The sequence below is a fragment of the Lampris incognitus genome, chromosome 3 (assembly GCF_029633865.1).
Source record: "Lampris incognitus isolate fLamInc1 chromosome 3, fLamInc1.hap2, whole genome shotgun sequence".
Classification (NCBI taxonomy): domain Eukaryota; kingdom Metazoa; phylum Chordata; class Actinopteri; order Lampriformes; family Lampridae; genus Lampris; species Lampris incognitus.
The window spans coordinates 98,489,874-98,517,872 of NC_079213.1; the positions used below are offsets into that span (position 1 = coordinate 98,489,874).

At 45.8% G+C, this 27,999-nt stretch overlaps 1 protein-coding gene across 1 annotated transcript in view; it reads left to right on the forward strand.

Annotated features, from left to right (window-relative positions):
• sema6bb (sema domain, transmembrane domain (TM), and cytoplasmic domain, (semaphorin) 6Bb) overlaps positions 1–27,999 on the forward strand; it is a 171,025-nt gene that overhangs the window by 134,861 nt on the left and 8,165 nt on the right. The window contains exon 16 of the mRNA XM_056276002.1: positions 4,347–4,405. Within this exon, the coding sequence (XP_056131977.1) occupies positions 4,347–4,405 (59 nt within the window). The remainder of the gene's footprint in view (positions 1–4,346; positions 4,406–27,999) is intronic.

A 27,999-nucleotide genomic window follows, 5' to 3' on the forward strand; every position in this document is an offset into this window, starting at 1 on the left:
CCCCATGTTGGTAGGCAACGGAATAGACCGCTACTCTACCCGGATGCCCATCCATTCCATCCATCCATCCATTATCCAACCGCTTATCCTGCTCTCAGGGTCACGGGGATCCTGGAGCCTATCCCAGCAGTCACTGGGCGGCAGGCAGGGAGATACCCTGGACAGGCCGCCAGGCCATCACAGACGCCCGTGTCTGTTTATTCTGTGTTCATTTTGCTCAATTATCCCCCCTCTGTTAAATACAGGTGAGATGTCTCAGAGATGTTAAATCTTTCACTTAGCTTCTCATATAGATTGTGTAAACTCTAATTTAGCTTCTCCTAGTGAGCCACAGTGTGACAAAATTGTTTCCATTACATGGTATACTACTTGTCTCTGGATTGCTACCCTCTGCTTAACATGCACACTCACACTGGCAGATGAACATACTCGGATGAAGACTCGTGCACGCACAATAAACACTTGTGTATGTGTTGTGTGCACGCACGAATAGACTTCACGTTAAAATAATCAACTGATTTATACAGTCATAATGGAGTCACTTAGTGAGAAATATTAATCTTCACCAAGACAAGGACTGCTGCGCATTCAAAACCATCGCCCAAGTAATTTACCCTGAGTGTGCACGTTTCCTTGTATGTACAAACTAAATAGTCCATTGTCCACGAGAGGCAGCCAACTTAACAGAAAAATGCTATTCTTTACCGAGACAGGAAACCCTGTGTATTAACGAAAATGTTAAAAGCACGAGTGTTGGCTGTGTTGCTGTCTGAGGCTTCAGCTAATTGCAGAATGCTAACGTTTTAGGAGTTGGAGACTTGTCACAAACATCCCAGCAGCAATGGGCAGTTCCCCCTCTTTAAAACAGATGGTCCTCCAGAGGACCTTTTCAGGCTAAAATCTGCTTCATAGAACAAGCTGTACTTGATGTGCCGCTTCAACATCTAACTCTTTACCTCTGTTTGCAGAATCATTCATGGTCTGTTATTGATTAGAAATGTTTTTCAGTGACTTCTTTAGTCTGCATTCCAAAGAAATGCAGTAATATTGAGACCGTCAAACAGCTTTTCAAAGACATGACTAGCACTTTCCACTGATGTAAAGAGTCTAGTCATCTAGTTGACCAGATGTAAGCTTCAGGTCACCGCAGGCTTCTGACGAGTCAGTTCATATAAAGTTGAGTTTGGGGTGAGACGCTGTCTGTCAAGCTGTCGTTTGCCAAAAGAAGAAGAATGAGAGAGGTTTTGTTTACTTTCATACAAACACAGCTGTAAGTGGGTATCTGCAAACTGCCGTCATGTCTGTTGTTTTCTGGCATGTAAGGCTAAACAAAGTACCATACTTTTATCGCCATTGTAATATGAACTTCCACAATGAGCACATCAGAAAGTATGGCGATAGCAAAATGGCTGAGATTCATAAATAACAATAAAAAACAATGCTGAGGGGCGTCCAGGTAGCATAGTGGTCTATTCCGTTGCCTACCAACACGGGGATCGCTGGTTCAAATCCCCGTGTTACCTCCGGCTTGGTTGGGCGTCCCTACAGACACAATTGGCCGTGTTTGCGGGTGGGAAGCCGGATATGGGTATGTGTCCTGGTCGCTGAACTAGCACCTCCTCTGGTCGGTCAGGGTGCGATCCTCCCACGCGCTATGTCCCCCTGGTGAAACTCCTCGCTGTCAGGTGAAAAGAAGCGGCTGGTGACTCCACATGTATCGGAGGGGGCATGTGGTAGTCTGCAGCCCTCCCCGGATCAGCAGAGGGGGTGGAGCAGCGACTGGGACAGCTTGGAAGAGTCTGGTGATTGGCCAAGTACAATTGAGGAGAAAAAAGGGGGTGGGGGGGGGACAATGCTAAGAAGTCAAGTGTAATTTGGCAGGGTGACCCTCACTGATCACAAGCCATCTGCAGTGACAGAAAGCTGGCTTCTTTACATTTGACATTGATGGTTTAGCCGAGCCTTCAGTTATGCCTTGCATTTGGGTTTTCAGTGAAACAATGAATGCATGAGAGAGTATTGTAGACCTTTATTTTCCTCATTTCTGTCTTAACTAATCTTAATGTGGACAAAGGCGAACACTCTCACAGAGTTCTTCCTTGAAGCTGTTCATGGTTAGTGATGAGCAGTCAGCACGGAGGTGGAAGTAATTGAGTGAAAAATGAACATAATGAAATTTGCAGACCACTTCAAAACCCACCCATTTTCACACCGAATCACATCTGGTCAATCCCTGCGGAAAGTGGGGGCGTAGACTTTGGAATGTCGGTTTTGGGAAGTTACGAGGAAAATTAGCACGCCAACCCCCTCAACCTGGCCATCGGAAAGGAGCGTCCGACGTTATTTTTCATTCCAAACATTACTTTGTTGGAAGGATGAAGCAGGGCCTTACTTACCCTACTTCCCACGATCAGGCCGATTATTCTAAGGAGTCTTACGTAGCTCCTGAAGGGCCAATAACAGGTGCTGCGGTATCAGAAAACATCAGACAATCAATGCCCCAATCTAATTCAGTCATTAATTAATACCCCAATGGATGCAAAGCTACAGTAAAACACTGTTGCAGGCACATGATGATGCCGGGTTGAACCGTATGCACACTGGCAGCACAATTCTCAGTTCCCATGAGGCCTTCTGCCATAGAGATTAGCATTTACCTCCCACATTAGCCGATTATTTAAACACACAGTTGTCTGTTGAACATATTAACAGTTTGATGTTCACATTTATGTTTATGCAATCAGAGAATAAGGGTAGCATGATGATTTTATTCATGATTCCCCCCAAATTGATGTGAATTAAACATGAATTAAAATGTAAGAAGGTGAATTGGAGCAACAAACCCTTCATGGTCCCCCCCCTTTTTTTTCTCCCCAATTGTACCTGGCCAATCACCCTGCTCTTTGAGCCGTCACAGTCGCTGCTCCACCCCTTCTGCCGATCCGAAGAGGGCTGCAAACTACCACATGCCTCCACCAATACATGTGGAGTCGCCAGCCACTTCTTTTCACCTGACAGTGAGGAGTTTCACCAGGGGGACGTAGCACATGGGAGGATCACACTATTCCCCCCCCCAGTTCCCCTTCCCCCCCGAACAGGTGCCCAGACCAATCAGAGGAGGCACTAGTGCAGTGACCAGGACACATACCCACATCCGGCTTCCCACCTGCAGACACGGCCAATTGTGTCTGTAGGGACGCCCGACCAAGCCGGAGGTAACACGGGGATTCGAACCGCCGATCCCCAGAATAGACGACCACGCCACCTGGACGCCTCTTAAACTATTTTTTACAGCTTACTGGCTCTTACTCCTCTCTTACTTACACTGCTGTTTAACACACTATCAGAGGGTACTTAAAAAAATCCTTACAAAACCAAGCCCCCACCTAAAAGGGCTCTTTATAGCGCGTAAAATGTGAAACTATCGCATGTGACAAAGAATCACATTCTTGACCTTTCTCTGTCCAGTCTTTCTTTAGATGACATCACGCACCAACAGCATTTTAAGATGATAAGTTACAATTTCTTCCAGTAAAATAGCCCTAGTGGTATTGCCTCTGCTGGATTGCGTTTGCATGGACATATGTAACCCCCCCCCACACACACACACACACACACACATACACAGTGTGTCTACTATAACTTGGTTCTCTTATTCCTGATATGAGCCATGAGTAACAGCAATTGCGTTTTTCTGGTCTCCAGAGTAGCCGGCCGCTGTGTACGTACTACTTTCATTTCCTTCTCTGGTTCCTCGCTTAGTTATATAGTTTTGTCAAGGAGTCCTTTCAGTTTCCTGTGGTCGGTCTCCTGTTACCAAAAGGGAAAATGAGTATCGCAGCAGAGGAATAAAAACGGAGGCTTATATTTATAGATGAAGTGTTGCCATAGTTTTCTGTGGCGCTAAGGAAAAACGGCATTGCCGGAGTAGGTATTTTGTGGAGAATTTTAGTTTCCCCCACGAAACGCTCCCTCCTCGAAGATTTTATTAAATTTTTCTTCTTGTATTACTGTTGTCAAGAGCAAATTACAGATTGCATGAAAACGACTGAGAACAACTCTCGTAACTTCCTAAGAGGTCCTATAATTTTTCACCCCTCATTTTCAGCGACAGCTGAAATAGCTGCAGCAATCTGCAATGACAACATGACAGTAATGGAGATCATGTACAATATTTCTCTCTGTGTGCAAGACACAAGCTCTCGGCGCGACTTGTTGCCCTCCGCTGTAACATTGAGGTTGTTTACCGTTATCACTGTGGATCTGTGCTGTGGTGTTAGTGACCAAGTGTTTGTGTGCTACCTCTGTGCTCACTGATTTATGACCGTGTCTCCTCTCCTCTGCAGACTGCCATTTGAGCAAGATGTCGAACAGGGAAACGTGGCACACTTGGGCGACTGTGACGGTAAGAAGAATGATACCGTGTGTGCATGCGTGCGTGTGCATGCTTATGAGAGTTCTCTCTCAGCCGTTTAAAAAAAAAACCTTCCTGTTCTCCACAGTAAACAACACGATACAGTAAAACAGAGAAAGGGCCCGATAGTCTCGAGGTACTTCCGCTGCATACACTCTAGAAATCCCCGACTAAACAACAGAGAGAGAGAGCAAGACAGGTCCCATACCATCTCAGCACTTTTTAGGATTTCCTGTCTTTCAGGGATAAACCATCACACAGCGCCGAGATGGTCTGGTCATCTTATGTTACCTTAGAACTGGATAGAAAATCTTTGTGTACATTTCAATTTACTTTGTTCTTGCTGTTTACTCTGTTCTTTGGTTATGTTTCGAGGCTTTTAGTTGACTGTTATCTTTGCTTTTGGCCTGGTAAGTTTTTGTTTTGTATAAATTTGTATAATTACATTCAACTCCAGCTAAAATTTCCCTTGATGTTTTTTTTTTTGTCCCCCCCCCCCCTCCTCTCTGTCATTTTGAAAATAGCAGTGGTTCACAGGCGAAATCTCTAGTCTGGAATCACAGCAATGTCGGATATTCCCATGACTCCCCTCTCTTTGATCTGAGCACACTAATTCAGATGAGGCATTCGTGCAAATTAATCCTCCGCCTCTGCAAGTTCCCGCAGTTCGCGAGCCACGCTCCCCGAGAAAAGAACGGATAAATATTGCATAACAGGACACACGTACAACCCTAATCCTGTTTTAGTTGGTGGTCCTTTTGATGCCGCACTTTTACGGCGGGTGAGCTGACTCATGAACCTCAAGGGTCTGCCCTTGTGACTGTCTTGTTTGATGGATGCTGATGCTCCATGCAAAGTGAATTAAATCTGGCTACTTGTCCTCATCAAGGAACTTAGTCAACCTTGGTCCTGCCTGCAGTGCGGCCGCCATAGTGCTTTGAAGAACCTCTAGAAAATCTGCTTGATGGTAATTGAACCTCATACAATGTGCCCTGGCCAGCCTACACGTAAAAATTAGTTTGGTGAATTGTTGTATGCAGTATACAGTGGATCCGGAAAGTATTCACACCCCTTCACTTTCCCCACATTTTGTTATGTTACAGCCTTATTCCAAAATGAGAAAAAAAAAGGAATTTAATCCATTTTGGAATAAGGCTGTAACATAACAAAATGTGGGGAAAGTGAAGGGGTGTGAATACTTTCCGGATGCACTGTATATCCTACATCTCACCTGCATTTGGCTGCTGCAGCTTATGCCCGACTCAAACTACACGAACTCAGGCCGATTTTGTATGAATGTTGAGAACGACAAATGCTCTTGTAGTGTGAAATAATCCAAGACCAGTGTCAGATGACCCCAACTCGACAAGTCTAGCATGTCAGAATTTTTTTGCATTTTCCGTCTAATTTGACACCCCTGACCAACGCTCAAAGATGTGTTCCTGACGCTGACCAATAGGATAACAGAATGCTGTCTGGCGCGCATAGGTGAACAAAGATGGCGAAGAGAAAGGCTGTGGCTGTGAGATCAGAGAGATGGAACAGCGAAACTGAGAAAAAGTGCATTGAGCTTTGGAGACAAAACCCCTACCTTTATGACCTTTCTTCAAGGGAGTACCATGACAAACCCAAAAGAGAGAATGTTGGTGAGAAATAGCGGAGGCAGTTCAGCAACCCAGTGAGTAATGTTAGCTTCCAGCTAATGTTACTCATCGGGTTGATTAGCACTTCTTGACCCGCCTCCCCGATGACCTATGATCTCGCGTATGGTCGTGATGACATGATGATGGCAGCATATGATGATGGGTCGGGCGGGATCATACTTGTAGTGTGGCCAGTCTGGCGGCCAAGACAGGACACGAATTTATAGCAGTAGTCTGACATGGTGCCATCGTGAAAGACAAAAAATATCGTGTTGTCGGATCTGGGCATTATTCTTTATTGAATGTACTGAAATAAAACTGTATATATTCTATTGGATATTTCATTGCAAAATTAGGGTCCCTTAAATGACTTGACCATAGTTAGAACATCTAGGTTGTTGAAAGTTGCAAAGTAATTTGATTCTAAATAATTCCTTCCCTTCAGTAGGCACAGTTTAATAATGCTTACATTTATATAGGGCTTTATCTAGACACCCAAAGCACTACACAGAGAAGGGGGGGACACTCACCTCAACCACCACCAATGTGTAGCACCCACCTGGGTGATGCATGGCAGCCATTTTTGCATCAGAGCGCTCACCACACATCAGCTTGAGGTGGAGAGGGAGGAATCATTGAGCCAGTTAAACGGGGGGATGATTAGGTGGCCAGATGGAGACAGCCAGGTTGCGAATTTTGGCAGGACACTGGGGGACCCCCTACTCTTTACGATAAGTGCTATGGGATCGTTAATGACCACAGTGAGTCAGGACCTTGGTTTAACGTCTCATCCGAGAGATGGCATCTCCCACAGCACAGTGTCCCCATCACGACACTGGGACAACATTGTTGTTGTTGTTGTTGCCGCCAGAGGGAAGACTGCCCCCTACTGGCCCATCAACACCTCTTCCAGCAGTAACTCAGTTTTCCCAGGAGGTCTCCCATCCTAGCTTCCGTCATTCGGCAGAGCCAGTGTATATGTTGATATGGCTGGTTGGTTAGCCAATGCTAACTTTGTCAGAAGGCTTTCATTTTAAAGTATAACTTCTCTATCTGCTACTATAATTATGTACATCACTAATGAGTGACAGATTACTAACTAATTACCATTAGCCTTTGTTAATGGGTTGGTCTTCTGTACTGTATCGGTCATAAATAGGTTATTAGTACAAGTTCCCCAGGGTTAGAAACAATAATTATAATAATTTACTCACCTTTTACAACCTAGTGCCTTTTAATTACAAGTACAGCATAGGTTTGGCACTTATTCGTGAATGGATAAAACATGAACGTGTACTCCCCTAAAATCAGTCATAAAAATCATTAAAAACTTGTGATACCTGGGTGTTTACAAGCAGATGCATTTGGTGGTCCTCCATCAGAGAGAATTTGCTGTCTTGATGGCTGGACCGGTATTGGACAGGTATGTATTATCTAGCTCCCTGTACCTGTCTTTAAGGATATGGCCATGGGCTCAGTGGGTTTTTGAGCTGCGAGGCACATTTGATCCTGGATCTGATCCCGTCATAAGTAACATGTACTGGAGCTTAGTTCTGCTGACAGAGGTGGGCAGGGCTGTCACTAGATGGACGGATACCACTGAGATGACTGCAACGGGAATGGAAGCGAGCGTCTATCTGTTGGCTGGCAGACTCACCTAGACAACACTCTGTCTCAGAAACAGTGATGAACTTGGTGCCGCGGCCTCTCTTTTCATCATGTCTTTTATCTATCTGATGTTTCCTTTGTTTCAGACCTTGATGCTATTTCTGGTTTCCCTGTACCTAGTTTCCTGCTGAGGCCATTACTCGCTCTTTCCCCGTAAGACAACGCTTCTTTTTGGCATCTGCAAACATTGGCAGTCAGAGGAAGACAGAGAGGTGCAGCTTCAATAGATTTATGACTATCTGTCACTGACACCATCAGACTTTGAAAACTTGAGAGAAACAGTCTTTTTTTTCCCAAATCACTCTTCCCAGAGTCTGCCTTACCTTATTTCTCACCCATACCTCTTCCTCAATCTCACTATGTGTCTTCTGCTCTGACAGCGTTTTCTCCGTGCTTCTGTTTATGGGCTTTGCTATCACATAAATAACACAGATACTGTACGTAGATATGCGTGCACACATCTTTTCAATAGTTCCCAGGGTTGGGCAAACATATTCTGCATTGTTATAAAATATACATCAATGTAGTATCATATAGAAATAATAACAATGACAATAATATCACTAATCACATGCTCACGTCCTTTGCCTGAGCATACAGTTAAGTGCAGACGCTCGTAAATAAATGAGAGCATGTACAATCAACAGAGTTTTGGATCCGCAGAAAAGGCAGAAGGATTTTGGATGTTGAATCTTTTATATCCCTGTATGGTACACACTCAGCCTGTCTGTGTCTTGACAAGGCAGATGGGAGCTGAGATGTGATCCACTCTTTCTATCTCTGTTTGGGGAAATTCAGTAATAGGTATCATATCAGTCTCCTGTCTTTTACCACGGCTTCTCTACATAGTAGCTCTTGACTGCCTCCATGATAAACTGGCATCTACAGGATTTCCACTGAGACGAGACATAATTAACAGTCCTAAAAAAATCAATGACAAATATTAAAGCAACATGGTATTTCAACAACTATTTAGGATTAGATTTGGACATTAGGTCAAATTTGATAATATATTACAGTTGGAATCAGCTTTTCTTGTGAAAATCACAAGTAATACCGACTTTGCAGGTCAGCTATAGGGAGTTTCGTCCAGTGCCCTAGCTGGTCTTTCCTGTTTCCTCTCTACGCACCCCATCCCCCTTCAGTCCCAGTTCGAGCCTTGTTGTCAAACCTCAAAGGGAGATAGATGGACGGTCTCACTAAGAGCCCAGGTACCAGCGTCCCCTTTCCTCTTAGCTCGTGAAAAGGAGTTGCTGGGAGGAGAATCGATTTTCATCCCTCCCTTGGCTGACAGCAGTCAAATAGATATCAAGGGTGAATCCATGAGGGTAAAGGAACATGGTGAGGTGGGTTAGGAGGGTGAGTAAAAGGTAGGTTAAAGGAGATCAGGGTATATTGTAGAATAAAAAAATGACTCAAAAAGAATAGAGAAAGAGTGAAGAACTGAGAGATTGTAGGTTCAGGGAAAATGATCATAGAAAGAGTGGAAGGGGTTTGGAGATCAGACCCCGCTGAGCACTAGAGCTGATGTCAATGTGGCAGCAACACGTTAGCACTCATCTAGCTAGCTCAGAACATATCCTGTTGTGATATTATGTATATATGTAGACTACTTTTAGACCAAACTATTTAATGAATTATATAACATACTAAGGGTGAAGACCCTGAGATGGCCTGGCAGCCTGTCCAAGGTGTCTCCCTGCCTGCCGCCAAATGATTGCTGGGATAGGCTCCAGCATCGCCGTGACCCTGAAAGCAGGATAAGCGGTTTGGATAATGGATGGATGGATGACATACTAAATACGTGTTGCCCAAACTACTTTAAATGTAAAGAAGAGACAACACAAGTCCTTATATTGTGCCGATAATACTTATTTTTGCTTTTTTGGCTAAGGTTTCGAAGTTTACCAGACTTCACTTTTCAAACAAATTAAGCCAGATTTGAGCCTAGCCTAGACTGTTGTTTGAAAACAGAAAATCTACAAACCCCAATTCCAGTGAAGTTGGGACATTGTGTAAAACGTAAATAAAACAGAATACAATTGTTTGCAAATCCTCTTCGACCTATATTCAACTGAATACACTAAAAAGACAGGATATTTAATGTTCAAACTGATAAACTTTATTGTTTTTTTGCAAATATTCACTCATTTTGAATTTGATGCCTGCAACACGTTTAAAAAAAGCTGGGACAGGGGCATGTTTACCACTGTGTTACATCACCTTTCCTTTTAACAACACTCAATAAGCGTTTGGGAACTGAGGACACTAATTGTTGAAGCTTTGTAGGTGTAATTCTTTCTCATTCTTGCTTGATGTATGACTTCAGTTGCTCAACAGTCCGGGGTCTCCGTTGTCGTATTTTGTGCTTCATAATGCGCCACACATTTTCAATGGGAGACAGGTCTGGACTGCAGGCAGGCCAGTCCAGTACCCACACTCTTTTACTACGAAGCCACGCTGTTGGAACACGTGCAGAATGTGGCTTGGCATTGTCTTGCTGAAATAAGAAGGGACGTCCCTGAAAAAGACGTCACTTGGATGGCAGCATATGTTGCTCCAAAACCTGTATGTACCTTTCAGCATTAATGGTGCCTTCACAGATGTTCAAGTTACCCATGATGCCATGGGCACTAACACACCCCCATACCATCACAGATGCTGGCTTTTGAACTTTGCACTGATAACAATCTGGATGGTCCTTTTCCTCTTTAGCCCGGAGGACACGACGTCCATGATTTCCAAAAACAATTTGAAATGTGGACTCGTCGGACCACAGCACACTTTTCCACTTTGCGTCAGTCCATCTCAGATGAGCTCGGACCCAGAGAAGCCGACTGCGTTTCTGGGTGTTGTTGATATACGGCTTTCGCTTTGCATGGTAGAGTTTTAACTTGCACTTGTAGATGTAGCGCTGAACTGTGTTAACCGATGATGGTTTTCCGAAGTGCTCCTGAGCCCACGTGGTAATATCCTTTACAGAATGTCGGTTTTTAATGCAGTGCTGCCTGAGGGATCGAAGGTCACGGGCATTCAGTGTTGGTTTTCAGCCTTGCCGCTTACGTGCAGAGATTTCTCCGGATTCTCTGAATCTTTTGATGATATTATGGACTGTAGATGATGAAATCCCTAAATTCCTTGCAATTGTACGTTGAGAAACGTTGTTCTTATACTGTTGGATTATTTGCTCACGCAGTTGTTCACAAAGTGGTGAACCTCGCCCCATCCTTGCTTGTGAACGACTGAGCCTTTCGGGGATGCTCCTTTTATACCCAATCATGACACTCACCTGTTTCCAATTAACCTGTTCACCTGTGGAATGTTCCAAACAGGTGTTTTTTTGAGCAATCCTCAACTTTCCCAGTCTTTTGTTGCCCCTGTCCCAGCTTCTTTGGAACGTGTTGCGGGCATCAAATTCAAAATGAGTGAATATTTGCCAAAAAACAATAAAGTTTACCAGTTTGAACATTAAATATCTTGTCTTTGTAGTGTATTCAACTGAATATAGGTCGAAAAGGATTTGCAAATCATTGTATTCTGTTTTTATTCACGTTTTACACAATGTCCCAACTTCATTGGAATTGGGGTTTGTAGTACATGTCTAAATCTTAGCCTAAACTGTCACTGCTAAAACAAAAGCAATCAAACTCGGACATCCGGAGGGAGCTCTGAGTAGAGCCGCTGCTCCTTCGCGTCAAAAGGAGCCAGTTGAAGTGGTTCAGGCATCTGATTAGGATGCCTCCTGGGCGCCTTCCTTTGGAGGTTTTCTGGGCATGTCCAACTTGGAGGAGACCCAGAACTCACTGGAGGGACTACATGTCCAATCTGGCCTGGGAACACCTTGGGATCCCCTAGGAGGAGCTGGAGGGCGTTGCTGGGGGGAGGGATGTCTGGAGTGCCCTACTTAGCTTGGTGCCACCGCGACCCAACCCCAGAGAAGCGGCTGATGATGAGATGAGATGAGATGACATATTCTAGCACAACATACGGACTCGCATCGTGTCTCTTTGACAGTTAAAGTTGTTTGCCTGATACAGGATTATCCATCCATCCGTTATCTGAACCACTTATCCTGCTCTCAGGGTTGCAGGGATGCTGGAGCCTAGCCCAGCAGTCATTGGGCGGCATGCGGGGAGACACCCTGAACAGGCTGCCAGACCATCACACAGGGCCTACACACACACACACACACACACACACACACACACATACATTCATACCTAAGGACAATTTATTATGGCCGATTCACCTGACCTACATGTCTTTGGACTGTGGGAGGAAACCGGAGCCCCCGGAGGAAACCGACGCAGACACAGGGAGAACATGCAAACTCCACACAGAGGACGACCTGGGACAACCCCCAAGGTTGGACTACCCCAGGGCTCGAACCCAGGACCTTCTTGCTGTGAGACGCCCGATACAGGATTACGTACTAGTTAATTAAACAGTTAAACTGATATAACCCGAGCTACATGGGCACTGGCACGTAGAAATTGTATTTTAGTGCTCAGTGGAGTAAGGATCGGTGTTTAAGGAAAGAAGTCAATTGATAGGAAGAGAGGACAGAAAGGGGAAATGTCAGAGGAGGCCAGTAATAATCACACCGCAGAGGTGGCAAGGGGGGCAAAGGTGAGTGAAAGCTTTGGAGATGAGGGAGAAGGGAAGCGAGAGGAGGGTCCCAGACCTGGTATCTGTGACAAATGGACTGCGAGTGCCAGGAGCGTCTCTGATGTCACCAATCTGTCACTGGCCTTTCCAAGAGGCCTGTGGCCAGACAATAACTCTGCCCAGGTGAAATAAGCTCCCTGTCACGGCTCCCCTCATTTAACAAACAGCAACGCACAGCTGCTGCCTTCCTTATCTCACTGACATTATAACATGCTGCTTTCCCACCACTGTTTTAAGAGCCCGTGAAAGGAAAAATGTAGTATTGCTCTCATTACCACTTTTAACCGCACTTAATTTACACCTGCTTAACACTGTTTACTGAAAATGCATCAAAATACATTTTTTTTAATTTTTGTTTTTATGAGAGTAATGTTTTTCTCTTCCTGACGGAATAAAAACTTTTTTTTTAGCCCTATCACCCTGCACCTGCAGGTGCACACCAATAAAAATGCCTAATAAATCGGGAGAAGACAGAGTGATCTTCTACCAGCAAATTAAAACTAGTGGACAACATAAACATCCACATTCTGCTAAAACTGCCTGGTCACCATTAGCTGTCAGTCAAATCAAACTTCTTCCCCTGTCACAATCCATGTATTTATACGCCAAATAGTGGAAATTCGCAGTGCTCACAGAGCTTTTTTTTTTTTGGATATCCCCCCCCCCTCTTCTTTTTTTTCTCCCCAATTGTATCCGGCCAATTACCCCACCCTTCCAAGCCGTCCTGGTCGCTGCTCCACCCTCTTTGCAGATCCGGGGAGGCTGCAGACTACCACATGCCTCCTCTGATACATGTGGAGTCACCAGCCGCTTTTTTTCCCCCTGACAGTGAGGAGTTTCACCAGGGGGATGTAGCGCATGGGAGGATAACGCTATTCCCCAAGTCCCCCCCCCCCCAAACAGGTGCCCTGACTGACCAGAGGAGGCACTAGTGCAGCGACCAGGACACATACCCACATCCAGTTTCCCACCCGCAGACACGGCCAATTACGTATGTCTGTAGGGATGCCCGACCAAGCCAGCGGTAACACGGGGATTCAGACCGGCAAGCCCCGTGTTGGTAGGCAACGGAATAGACCGCTCGGACGCCCCAACACAGATCTTAACTTTCTTCTTTACGTCATTTACCGTATAGATCCTGAATATGGAGCTGCCAGGGAAGAGGAAAAGAGGAAGGCCAAAGAGGAGGTTTATGGATGTGATGAGGGAGGACATGCAGGTGTCTGGTGTGACAGAGGAAGATGCAAAGGACAGGAAGAGATGGAAACTGATTATCCACTGTGGCGACCCCTAACGGGAACAACCAAAAGTAGTAGTAGTAGTAGTAGACCGTAGTAGTAGACCATATAGATCCTCAGGTGTCTTTTTTTACCACAATTTACTTTTTACTTTTGCACACTTCAGTGCCCAATGTCTTTCGTTTCTCTGGAATGAAAGAACAGCATGTGCATGTTAGTCATAAAACAGCACAAAGCAATTGTGAGCAAGTATATTGGTTTAGCTGAAACTAGCCACGGGTTATATGTATGCCCCCCCCCCCGCTAACCCTAACCCTAACCTCTGAAACCAACCCCGGCTTCCAGGATGTAGTGTCCCCCACACACACACACACCACACCACATGTGTCGCATTTGTGTTTATGTGTGTGTTCAAACGTGCGTAGGTGTTTCACCATATTAGCATAGTTGTGCACAAGCGGGTCCGCACATCTGAGCTTGCGAGTGAGGCTGTGCCCTCCAAATGACTACTAGGCTTTTTATATAGTACAGCTCAATCACCGTGACACTATCACCGGATTTATTCTAGATTTACACCCATAATGACGTTTGAGAAAAAAACACTGTAAAAAAAAAACTCAACTAACTCGTAACATCTGTTGTCTTAACAGTTTGTGTGTGTGTGTATGTGTGTATGAGCGTGGGCTTGCCTGCTTTAGCCTGTGTGTCCCTGTGTATGTGCCTGCATCGTATATGTCCACATGAGTCTATGTCTGGGTAATAAAAACCAGCGCTGTAAACAGCATAATGAGCAGACTTCGTTCAGGTGTCAACAGACGGTATAAAATGTCAGATCCACTTACTGCAGGTTATTGCAACGTGGTGACTGGTTGGGCTCGGGTTTTTCCAGGTCATGACCTATGCTGGCAGGCAGATCGGTTACAGCGTAATGCTTGGTTAAATGGACTGTCGATCTCCAACTTAAACTCTCCATTTTCGTCCTCCGTAAGCGTCTGTTAACTCATGAAAATTAGGTATCAACACTCAGAAAGAGCCTCATATTCATGACTTTATGCCCGGCAGCAGCAGCTTTGCAAACAGCAAGTGCTGGAAAATTTCTTGGAGGCAAGAAGCAAAATATGCCCTCAGTTTGTTTTGTTGTCCTGTGGGCGTTTGGGGAAGCAAGTCAAATTGTGTTTGCACAGAAAGCTCATCAGCAAAAGTCAAACCAGCCGTCAAATGTGTGTGTGTGTGTGTGTGTGTGTATGTGGGGGGGGGGGGTACTGTCGCTGCAGGAGAGATGGTTTCGCTCCACCACATTTCCTTGTTGTTCAGACTCAACGCGTTCTCAAATCCCTGTTTTCTCTCCGGCGATGTCTGTTGATAAAAGCAAAGTAGGCTTTCTGAAGAAAGAGTGCACATCCCACGAAACCATGCATACACTGAACTGAAATGCAAACACATGCAGACAGACATACAAGCACACATAAACCCATACACGCACATCCCTAAACACTGAAACGTACGCTAAAACTCTCACACCACACACACACACACACAGTATGCATATTAACACTCAGATTCACCACTCGTTTTTTGTGAACGCACTCAGCTATAATAACATAGCCAGTATCACCGCAGTGTGTAGCTACAGATGGAAGTAATTATGGCGTTGTGAAAATATTTCCTGAAGAAAGGCAGTGTTTTGACTAGTGGAACAGCGGGTTGCAATAATGCAATAATTGAGGTCCACTGAAACATCAGTGAAACAATAGCAGAACGTAGAGCCCATGTTGTGGCGTCATGTCACGAATGGGTGACGATCACTACATAGCAAGGACACTCGTTCCCTCCTTCTCTGTCTCTGCCTGCGCTTTCCTCTGGTGGTTGTGCTGTGAAGAATCGTTTGCAAGAAAAAGAAAAAAGAAAAATGTTGGCTAGTGGTTGTTACGCTAGTGGTTCCATCTAATTCTACTCTAATTGCTGTGGTTTGGAGGGTGGCCTGTGTTGAGGTTAGGGAGCAGGAACCTACAAAGCCAACACAGTTCTTTATATTTACTCTGCAGCTAGTTAAAACACCGAGTTTTCAGTCTGCTGATGATAAATGCGTTGCCATATAGCTTGAACCCCAACAAAGAAAGGGAACGAGAGACAGAGATAGAGAAAGAGAGAGAGAAAGGCATAGGTAAGAGAGAGAGCATTCAGCACAGTAGTTCATTGGTATTTGATGCAGTCCCCTCTTTCAGACCGTCTGCAAGAGATCTGTAACCTTGACGCCAAAGTCGTCCCACCCACCCCTTGCTGTCACTCCTTCAGGTCTGACACCAAGGACAGAAAAGAAAGGAAAGCGAGAAAGCAAGAGGGGTGGGGGACAGAAAAGCACCGTAGAAAAGATAGAGGGATGGAAGTGGAATGTGCCGCCCTGCCCCCACCCCAACCCCCAGCCCCATCCCCACCCTCCCTAGATGCCAGACTTAGTTCTAATGCACACATCGCTGCTCTCCATAGGGGGTTCAGAGCTGATCTCCTCAGTGTGCACTGAGGCCTGGCTGAAGAAATAAGAGGACCCATGTGCATCCACTGAACTGAAGAGTGTCAGTGCGAATGTGTGACTGCACCCAGGTCGTGAGGTGTAGAGGTGTGTGCACTTTTACACCGACATATATATAAAAGCTGTGGTGGACTGTCAGGGCCATCAGGGCCTTCTCTGCTGGCCCTGTCAAAATCAAAATCAAAATTTGTTTTTAAAAGGAAATTGAAATGTGCCTGAAATGTGTCTGAATTCAATTGCTTGTTTTCTCCTGGGGCTGAGCAGGGATTTCCTATGTCCTCTAAATGCATCACAGCTCCTTGGACCACCACTAGTTTGTATTGCTAGCCTTTCCTTGAAGCCTGAAGCTGCAAACTGATAACAACTTTGAGTGACCTTATCATCAGCCAATCAAATTTTGATGTGTAGAGACAGAACACCTCAGGGCCCTGAAATGTATCGGTGGTAGCCCCGGTGTCATCATCAACTTTGAGCTTGAGCTTCTGGCACATTGTGAGCAAACTAAGCGCAATGGCCACCACATTCACAGATACTGACGATTTTGTTGCCGATCTACGTTGTGTTTTTCTGTGAGTCTGGTAGGATTGTCTGCATTTCTTTACACATTCTCCCAAATGAACTTAAGTACTGGATGAATTTTCCAAGAGAGGGCTGCCACAAGTCTCTCAGGTGAGGTGGAACTTCAACCCCAGGTTGGTGTGCACATTTTTCTCATTGAGTTGAAGGCGGTGCACTGATAATATTGAGGCTATACTTTACTGAATTTGTTGAAGTTGCACAAGTGACTGTTGAACACTACATCAACTGTGGAAGCTTGTTTGTTATCTCTGCCAGGCGGTATGCATTTGGTCGTGTGTGCATCTGTCCGCAGCTACTCACGTAAACCACTGAACCTATCAGCCTAATCTCACAGTTATATATAACTGTATGATCAAGAACCTCTCATGGTTGCAATGATTAAAAACCTACGGAAAACGTTTGTTCTCACTATCGCTGTTCCCTCTCTTCATTCACTCTCTTCCTTGTTCGGGCAGCGACAGTGCCTGTTATGTATTCGGGTATGAGTGCTGAAAGTAAACGAGACATCGATCGTATTTCACAGATCAGCAAATAATTCACTGCTGAACTCAGCACTGGAGAACTGGAGGACCAACCAAAATAATTCATTTTATTCACCTCGTAACCATGTTTGTTTAACAGGCATCATGAGGGGGATTAGACACAGAGGTCCCATGGACTCCAACGTTAAAACTCCGCTATAAAAATACAATTTCAAGAGTAGGATTAATCACAGTCACAGCTGGAAATCACCTCAGTAGCCACAATAAAACATTTCCCATGGCTGAGCTATGTTTTCTTACCATTGCTTTAGAATGAATCAAAGTCATTCGCCTACATTCATTTCGCATCATGAAATCCGCGATGGTTAAACACATCTGAAGTCTTTTAATGAGGGCTGCTTCTCCCGATAGGTGAAAAAAGGAGTGGTTTGTCACCAAGTCCGGTCACCGGAGAAGGGGCGATACGCCTGGTGGCTATTCTTGTGCCACGTGGTGTGCATGTGCAATCTGGTTGCTGAGTGACATAAAGGAAGATCTGATGATGATGCTGCAAAGCTGCTTTAGTGCACAGTGGTGTGCGTTGTGGCTGTTGAAGATCAGCTGTCTTGTTGGTGTTGATCCAGTAGTGCATATAGTGCATGATAGTGTATTGTGTATGTGGATGTGTTGGCTGCGGTGTGGTCGCCTCACATCAAGAAGGTCCTGGGTTCGAGCCCCGGGGTAGTCCAACCCAGGGGGTCATCCTGGGTCATCCTCTGTGTGGAGTTTGCATATTCTCCCCGTGTCTGCATGGGTTTCCTCCAGGTGTTCCGGTTTCCTCCCACAGTCCAAAGACATATAGGTCAGGTGAATCGGCTGTACTACATTGTCCCTAGGTGGGAATGTGTGTGTGTTGGCCCTGTTATGGCCTGGCGGCCTATCCAGGGTGTCTCCCCGCCTGCCACCCAATGACCGCTGGGATGGGCTCCAGCATCCTGAGACTCTTGAGAGCAGGATAAGCAGTTTGGATAATGGATGGATGTATGTGTTGGCTGTATCAGTACCCATATGAGAAATTTGTGTGTGTGTGTGTGTGTGGGTGTGTTTCAGCCATCTACCCAGCCCAACATTAAAGCCTTCTCTCCTCAAAAGTGGACATCGACTCTGAGGTCACCCATTGCCTGAGTTGTGCCATTGGCTCTGACGCCAGATTCAGGACCAGGGTCTTTGTAGACCTAAAGGCCCAAACAGAACTCCTAGTCTACAGAACTGTTGTTCTCCCTACCCTGCTGTATGGAGCAGAGTTATGGACCTCCTACAGCAGGCACCTGAGAGCCCTGGAACAATATCACCAAAGATCCTTACACAAGATCCTGAGGACAAGCTGGAAGGACAGATGCACCAACATCAGCGTTCGGGAAGAAGCCAACATGACTAGCATCACCACCACAATAATGCAACACCAACTCCGATGGACAGACCATATCATCCACATGTCCAGCACACGTCTGCCCAAACAGATCCTGTACTCCTAGCTGAAGGAACGTCAGCGAGCTCCCCATGGGCAAAAGAAACGTTTCAAGGACAATATCAAGACCAGTCTGAAGAATTCAACATCACATTGAGCAACTGGGAACACATTCTGGGAGCACATTGCACTGGATAGGTGCTCCTGGAAGAAATCTGTGCCGGAAATAACTGCATGTCATGAAATTGAACTCCACTGTGCCGCAGAGAGAAAGTGACAGCACCGCAAGCAGAGAGAGGAAAAGGCTCAACCACCACCACTTTCCCCAAGTCCACACTGCACCAAAGTATGTGGATTGTGGATTGGCCTCTGCAGCCATCTGAAGACCCACAAGTAGACAACCCAACGGAGAGGACAGTCAGAAGCGCCGATGATGATGGTGCTGGTGTGTGTGTGTGTGTGTGTGTGTGTGTGTGTGTGTGTGTGTGTGTGCGTGCGTGTGTGTGTGTGTGTGTGTTGATGATTGAATGTGCTAATGTTGGCAACTTATGGCAAACACCAAGGTAAAGAATGGCACTGGTGATAAGCAATAAGTAACTGGTCAGTATATCTTAGTTAGGGTGTCTGGGTAGCATAGCGGTCTATTCCATTGCCTACCAACACAGGGATCGCCAGTTCGAATCCCTGTGTTGCCTCCAGCTTGGTTGGGCGTCCCTGCAGACACAATTGGCCATGTCTGCGGATGGGAAGCCGGATGTGCGTACGTGTCCTGGTCGCTGCACTAGTGCCTCCTCTGGCTGGTCGGGGCGCCTGTTCATAGCGTGATCCTCCCACGCGCTACGTCCCCCTGGCGAAACTCCTCACTGTCAGGTGAAAAAAAAGCGGCTGGCAACTCCACACGTATCGGAGGAGGCATGTGGTAGTCTGCAGCCCTCCCCGGATCTGCAGAGGGGATGGAGCAGAGACTGGGACGGCTTGGAAGAGTGGGGTAGTTGGCCAAGTACAATTGGGGAGAAAAGGGGGGGGGGTCCAAAAAAAGAAAGAAAGAAAGAAATGACTGGAGCAAAACCAGATATCTGCTATTTTGGTTGGTACTGGTGTAATCAAGCACGTGACTCAAGTATACAAAAACACACACACACAACCTGTAGTGATAAAGGATAATGGTCCCAGGTAGCAAACTGCTCGTTGGACCTCAAGACCCCTGTAATAACTCATTGAAAGCCTTCTGAGGTGACATGCAAATTACCGTCGCCAGTCTCTCCGGTGCATTCTTTGGGATCGGCTCAGTGTCTACTGCTCAGAAAGTAATCGACTATGGCGCACCGCTCTAAATCTCTGCATCTGTGCTTCCCAGCAATGAAACCTCATCCAACCCCTCCCCCCCCCCCGGGGCCTCACCATTCCCCCTCTGTATTCACCCTGTGGCCTGTTACCACACCTCAGTATTGATCCCCTTAACAGGGATTTAGTCCAGATCAGCAGACAGGGTGTGTGTGTGTGTGTGTGTGTGTGTGTGTGTGTGTGTGTGTGTGTGTGTGTGTGTGTGTCCGTGTTCATTACTCTCAGGATCAGTCCGACGGCGCGATGGCGTGTGTGTGTGTACCTGAAACATCCTGGCCCTGTGTCACCGAGGAGACATTTTATTAAAGACCTCCTGTAAATCAGCGGAACGGGTGGGCGAATGAGCGGGTAGATAGAGAACACATTCAATCAGCCAACCAGATGGTTTAGAGCCCCAACGCCAGGCCTGATGTTTTAATCACTCTGCTAAACTTTCAGAAATTTATATTGGGAACAGGTCCAACCCTTCAGCACTTGGGGGCGTTAACATAAAAAACAAATGGGTCTGTGTTTTCAGCTGGTGGTCATATAGTATATCGCAGTGCACACAAACATGCACAGCACTCCAACATGCACTTAGTTGTGATGTGATTTATGGGTCTAGCATGTGAGAAAGATTAAGTTAGGATTGCCTGTTACATGATTGGGGAATGAGAGATTTGAACCCCCTGGGTGCATCGTTACACTAATGCTATGCGGACCAGCTCCCCAATTTATTGCCTGTGACATGTTTTGTGAATATTTATTATTAGGCTCCATGGTATGCTTTTCCCTCGCACCCAAATTGAGAATATCAATTACCATCCAACTCTACTGCCAGCACCACAGCATCATAACCCCCCCAGGCCATGGGTTATAGCAGGAAAGAATGAAACACTACATCCTTTCTAAGTCTCTCTCTCTCTCTCTCTCACACACACACTCACTCACTCTCTCTCTCGCTCTCTCTATCTCTCTCTCTCTCACACACACTCTCTCTCTCTATCTCTGTCTCTCACACACATACACTCTCGCTCTCTGTATCTCTCTCATACACACTCTCTCTCACACACACTCACTCACTGTCTCTCTCTCTATCTCGCTCGCTCTGTCACTCACACTCACTTTCTCTCTCTCTCTCTCTCACACCACACACACTCACTCAATTCAAATTCAAATTTGCTTTATTAGCATGACAGGCATTCTCATATTGCCAAAGCATTAATAACATATTATACAAAATACTTAATGTCATAACAAACAATACAAACAAGATAAGACAGTTGAAAACAAACAAAATAAACAAACAGACATATATTAATGAACTGATTTTAGTCACTCATTGTCCCTCACTTTGTGGCAGCTGCTACACACTTTGCTGCCAACCATGAACATTGGGCTTTCTCACCTAATAAGTAGGGAATTGCCTGGGCAGAGTCAAAATGTATTTTTGTTTTTGTTATTTTTGTGAATTTGGGATGGTATTCTTTTCTTATATGTTTGTATTTGTCACATGTGGTCAAGAAGTGGAGCTCTGTCTCCACCACTCCTTGACCACAGTGAGACACAGCCTGTCTGTCCTCTCTGGGTAGCAGATTTGTCTGTGTCGGCCTTTCTCGATGGCCAGGATGTGCTCACTGAGTGTGTACATTGTCAAGGTTTTTCTCAGTTTGTTGTCAGTCACCGTGGTCAAATATTCTGCCCGGGTGTACTGTCTGTTTAGAGCCACATAGCCCTGAAGTTTACTTTGGGTTTTTGTTATTTCAGTCCAGTAGGTTTCATAATTTTGTTTTTGTTGATTGACAGTTTGGTTGGGTGGAATGTGTTGAGGAATGACGTCACTGTCCTGAGGCTGGTTATTATTAGTGGTGTTAGAAGGGTCTAATGTTAGTCTGTTGAGCGTCCGGACCAGTTGACTGAGGGGACTCTTCTCTATGTTCCTCTCTTGGCTTTTGAGGGATTTATAATGATAGGATTTGGAGTCACTCATTTTTAGGTGTTTACAGAATTGATGGCTCTTTGTTCAATGTGAATAATTAGAGGGTATTGGCCTAATTCTGCTCAGCATGCATTGTTGGGAGACTTCCTCTGGACCCGGAGGATTCTCTTACAAAATTCTGCATGCAGGCTTTCGATTGGATGTTTTTCCCATTTTCCAAATTCATGTTTCGTGAGAGGACCCCAAACCTCACTGCCATATAGTGCAATTGGCTCAATCACTGATTGGGCTATTTTGAGCCAGGTCCTAATTGGGATGTCAGCATGTGTTGACTTTTTGATGGCATAGAAAGCCCTTCTTGCCTTCTCTTTCAGTTCATTAATGGCCAAGTTAAAATTTCCAGTGGACCTGATCTTCAACCCTAGGTATGTGTAGTTAGTTGATTGTTGGATTTTAGTTGTTCCTAGAGTGAAGTTGTACTTTGTTCCCTGACATTTGGACCTTTTTTGGAATATAACTATTTTAGTTTTTTCGGGGTTAATGGCCAGGGCCCAGGTCTGACAGAACTTTTCAAGCAGAGCCAGGTTTTGCTGTAGACCCTCTTCTGTTGGTGACAGCAGAACCAGGTCATCTGCATAAAGGAGGAACTTGATTTCGGAGTCATGTAAAGTGAGACCAGGAGCAGTAGATCGTTCTAATAACTTTGCCAGTTCATTAATATAAATCTTGAAGGGGGTCGGAGAGATTGGGTTGCCCTGGGTCACTCTACGCCCTTGAGTGAAGTTGGCAGTTTGTTTGTTTCCAATTTTGATAACACATTTATTGTTTGTATGCATTGATTTAATCATGCCGTATGTTTTCCCCCCTACACCACTTTCCAATAGTTTATAAAATAGGCTCTCATGCCAAATTGAATCAAAAGCTTTTTTCTAAATCAACAAAGCAGGCAAAGATTTTCTTTTTGTTTTGGTTTACATGTTTGTCAATTATGGTGTGGAGGGTAAAAATATGGTCTGATGTCCTGCAATTTGGTAAGAATCCAATTTGGGCTTTACTCAAGAGTCTCGCTCTCTCTCTCTCTCTCTCTCTCTCTCTCTCTCTCTCTCTCTCTCTCTCGCTCTCTCTCTCTCTCTCTCTCTCGCTCTCTCACACACTCACTCACACGCACGCTCACTCACTCACTCTCTATCCCTCTCTCTCACACGCTCACTCACTCAGTCTCTCTCTCTCTCAAATACTTACACACTCACTCACTCTCTCACACACATGCATTCATGCACACATGCCTTCTGTCACGTGCGCACACACACACACACACACACACTTTTCTCACACAGGAACGAACCCTCGTACACAAACAGAAAAGATGCTCTAGAAAACAATTTATTTCGCCACAGTGTCCGCCACAGCCCAGTTGCTTTGTTTGGATTGGATGCAGCTTAAACTGCTAACAGACTCTCCCTTGTTAAGCTGCTTTTTGCTGAAGGTTGGCCGGATGGGGAAAGCGAGGTCTCCCGATATAGCCGAATCCACAAAGTCAATGAGAAACATTTCAAACAGGAATGTGTATGCGTGGAATGTGGAGGGGGAAGAAATTATGTAAACCAAAAAACAGAAGTCTTCAGTTTTGATGACATGAGGCAGGGAGGGAGCCAACCTCCTATGATGAATTTACCAGCACTCCTCCAAACAAGGCAAGACTATCATTTACCCCAAGCAGGGACACAACCTTTTCTCTGAGCAGCAAGAGGGAGAAGAAAAGAAAGAGAGAGAGAGAGAGAGAGAGAGAGAGAGAGAGAGAGAGAGAGAGAGAGAGAGAGAGAGAGAGAGAGAGAGAGAGAGCAGGTAACTCCTGTAGGTCTGTAATTATTCAGTCATCATCACGAACCTTGACTCTGAGCCAGCCAAAGCTCATCTGCCCTCGCTAATAGGCACAGCTGAATCCCTGAATCTATTAACTGCACGTTTTTCATTGGAGATTTTATGGAATTTTAATTGCACACACACACACACACACACACACACACACACGGCTGGTGTGCATAAATGTTTTAACATATCGATCAGGTGAGTGAAAGATGAGCACGCTCCACTGACCCGCCGAACATGTTGTTAGGATTTTACTTATTCATATTTAAAGATGCTCAGAACTGAAAACACCCGACTGAGAAGGGCTGTGAACGCCTTCAGAGCCGTCCTGAGAGTAAAAACCTGTTCATGAGCTGGCTGGACCGGCAAGGGTTGAGTCGGTGCAACTGTGTCTGGTTTTCTTTAAAGTGCGTTTGTTTCCCTCTGACTCTCCGTCCATCCTTCACCTCACAGCCCCACCAGACATCAGTGGTGTGTGTGTGTGTGTGTGTGTGTGAGAGAGAGAGAGACAGAACGAGAGAGAGAGAGAGAGAGAGAGAGAGAGAGAGAGAGAGAGAGAGAGAGAGAGAGAGAGAGAGAGAGAGAGAGAGAGAGAGAGAGAGAGAGAGGTGTAAAGTAAATGTGTGGTAGGGGGTGTAGGTGGGGGCATTAGGGGAGGGGGGAGGTGTTTAAGGCAGATAGTATATAATTGGAGAAAGCAGAGCAGCCACTGTGCTCAGAAAAAAATTCAGCGCAGCGGGTTGGTAACAACGTGGACAGGAAGGAGGGAAGGAGGGCCGGTGGTGACATCAGAGATCAGTAGAAACCAGATAGTGACCTGCAGTCCCTCAGCAAAGGGAAAGGAGGGAGAGGCGTGTAATGAGCAAAATCTCTTAGCCATGGATGCAGGCAGTGCATTGAGTTGCTTACTAACGCTCACAAGTTGGTGATGTGCAAAAAGTCAGACAAACACACACACACACACACACACACACACACACACACATAGGGCACACATGTAATGACACGTGTATATCTACCACTAATGAGTGCACAAACACATTAACATGCAGAGATCCTGTGAGTCGTGGAGATGAAAGCCCTTTCAGATCGCTGGCTGTACACTGACACAGTCGTACCCTATCAGGCTCAGAAGTGTGTGCTCGTGGCATCGACAGGTCCGTTGGGACACTTTGAAATCTCTTTGTTCTATTTTGATGTGCCGTGTTTGAAACATGTATCCCGTCTCGGCTCGATCTGAACAGAAGTTCTCTTGCCCGGCATTTGATTAAAGAGCTCGCTGAACTGCACACGGGCCTGAATAGTTCCCAAATTAATTAATTTACAACCAAAATAGCTAACGTCTCCAGATAATCATCAAAAACAGCATTGTAAGCAGGCAGGCGGAGGGGGGGGGGGACAAGCTCCTTGATGCTGTCTTTTTGGCTCTGGCGATGCATCCCCTCTGCTTCAGAGCACCGGCACGGTAAAGGAAAACTGCACATTTGTAGCATGTAAGATGTCTGCATGAACAGTGGCTCGGCTGCACTGACAGTGGGTTTAAAAATCAATATCCCCCCCCCCATCTCTCACTCTTACGCTTTCTCTCTTTTCATGTCACACACACACACACACACACACACCCCGCCCATTCATGCACCACTGGCAGACAGCTCTCCAATTTGTCAGTATGGGAAAAGCAGATCCACACGATCTTCTGCCAACGTCCTAATGAAGGGCAACGTAAAAACCGAGTACCACGGGGCCACCGGGGCTTTATTCCTCCTCACGGCCCGCTCTGTCACGGTCCATGGAGAGTAATATAAGGATGGAGAGAGAGAAATGGGAAGGGAAGACGTACTATATGAGGGAGAAGAAATAGCCATTAAGATGACTTTCATCTAGTACAGACGAACTTGACACCCGCAGCCCCCTCCACCGCCACCACCGCCGCCACCTCCTCCACAACCACCAGTTTATGTACAACGTGAGCGAAGGCAACAGTGCCCGCAGCTTCATCCGCTTGCCCTGCAAATTTCATTGTTATCTATCCTCTTTTCACTGCGTCAGGATGATATTAAAAGTTTATCGCGGGGGCGCTCCTGTCGATCAAAACGACCTTAGGTTTAGTTTGCGAGAGAACGTTATTTACTTCGACCAAGAGTTTTGGAGTTGTTTCCCCTCATCGCCCATAAGAGGGAGCGATAAAGAGAGGGCGGATTAAAACGTAACAAGGGAATTGGAAGAAAATTAGTGGCGAAGGAATTTCAAAAGTAAAATGAAAGTGTTGGACCACAAACATGACAATGAGCTGGCACGGAGACATATCAAGTAATGCACAGATGCCTTTTTTTTGTTGTGTGTATGTGTTTCATATGGACGCCGGAGCAATCCCATCCACAGTCTCAACTGTCTGCCCCCACCCGAGCACCCTCATTCCCCTTTCCTCTCTTCTTATCTCCTCGCCTCTCTTTACCTATCCTCTCCTCTTGTCTCTAATCCCGTCTTATCCTCCGCTCACCTCCCTTTGACTCCTCCGTTCTCCCCTGTCCACTCCTCCCCTTCCCACCCTCCCACTCCGCTCCCTCAGCTCTTCTCCTCTTTTCCCCCCCTCCATCCTCCCCAGTCCTTAACCTTTTTTTTTTCTTCCCCTTTTTACCTTTTCTCTCTGCTCCTCTCCTCTCCCCGCCTCTCTCCTCCTCCCGTGTTCCTCCTCTCTCATTGTTCTGCTGTAATTGGAGCTGGAAGCCCCAAGACAAGCTCGGGTGTGCGTCAGACTGACAGGCAGGCCCGTTGGCTTCCATTAAGCTTTAATAAGTGAGCAGGAGGGGAAGACGAAGGAGGAAGGGGAGCAGGAGAGGAGAGCGTGCACGCTGCTGCCTCTACTGTCACCGTTCACTGAGATGCAAAGAATTTTGTCATCCGCACGCACACACACACACACACACACACACACACACACACACACACACACACACACACACACACACACACTCGTGACTTTGTTTGCCACCCCCTCGTTTTCATATGCTCTTTCTCCCCAAAGCCGCCACACACAGCAGAGTGACTGCTGTGTGTGGCGACACTCCCTAATGGCCAAAGCTTCTCATCACATGTGGTGCGTCTGCAGGCAGGGAGAAAGCGGGTGTGCACATGAGAGAATAAACATGTCTGTGTGTGCATGTGAGAAAGAGAATAGGAAAAAAAAGGAGCCATACTCAGAGTAAACGGGCAGTGTGCTTAATTCATTATGAGGACCTGGCCAGTACTTCAGCTGAGCCACCAATGGCAAACACACACTCACACACACACACACTGAATAAAGGTTGTTTGTGTTAACCTCTCAGTTCTTTGTGTAATCTAAGACACAGACACACACACACACAGAACAAAGGTTGTTTGTGTTAACCTCTCAGTTCTTTGTGTGATCTCAGACACACACATGCACACACACGGATGTCAGGATTTCTTCCACTGCATGAAGATGACAGGGCTTTTATTATACCATGCAGAATTTAATGCGAAGTGCCACACTGCAACCCCAGACTACAGTCGAGGAAAATGTTGAAAAAATATCTGAAATCTCTCTAGGACAGCATGAACTGTTCCAGATGTGATAGTAGAGAAGAGTTTGGCACCTCTTTGTCCTTGTTTATTCAGATGTTCTGTGCTTTCTGATGATCAGTTTCTTTGGGCCATATGTAGTCATCAAGGTAGAGAGGACTGCATTGGGATTGGTTTCCCACGGGACTCAATGCAAATATTGCAGGAGCAGGCGGTTTGAACTTTGCTGCAGTGGGCGGTCACTAAATAAACTGCGGGTCCCGGGTAGTGATGGGCAAAGCAGTTCTTTTCAGTGTACTGAATCGTTAACTTCAGTTCATTAAAAAGATTCGTTCAAAAGATTTGTTCACCGAATCATTCCGTGCTTGACCGGTGCTCCGACTGCGTAGAGTCCCACTCACTGAATTAAAACACGGCCGGACATCTAGTTCAGGTCACTAACTAGTAAACTGAGAATAGTCATTTGTAAAGGATAAGCCAGTGAGCTTTTTGGCACTAAACAACAGTTTCGATGTCTTCCAGTCAGGATTTCAGCCACAGCACTGAGACTGCTCTTGTTAAGGTTTTTAATGACATCTGCTTAAACACAGAGAGTGGCAGAATCTCAGTCCTGGTATTATTGGATCTAAGTGCTGCATTTGACACAGTTGACTACA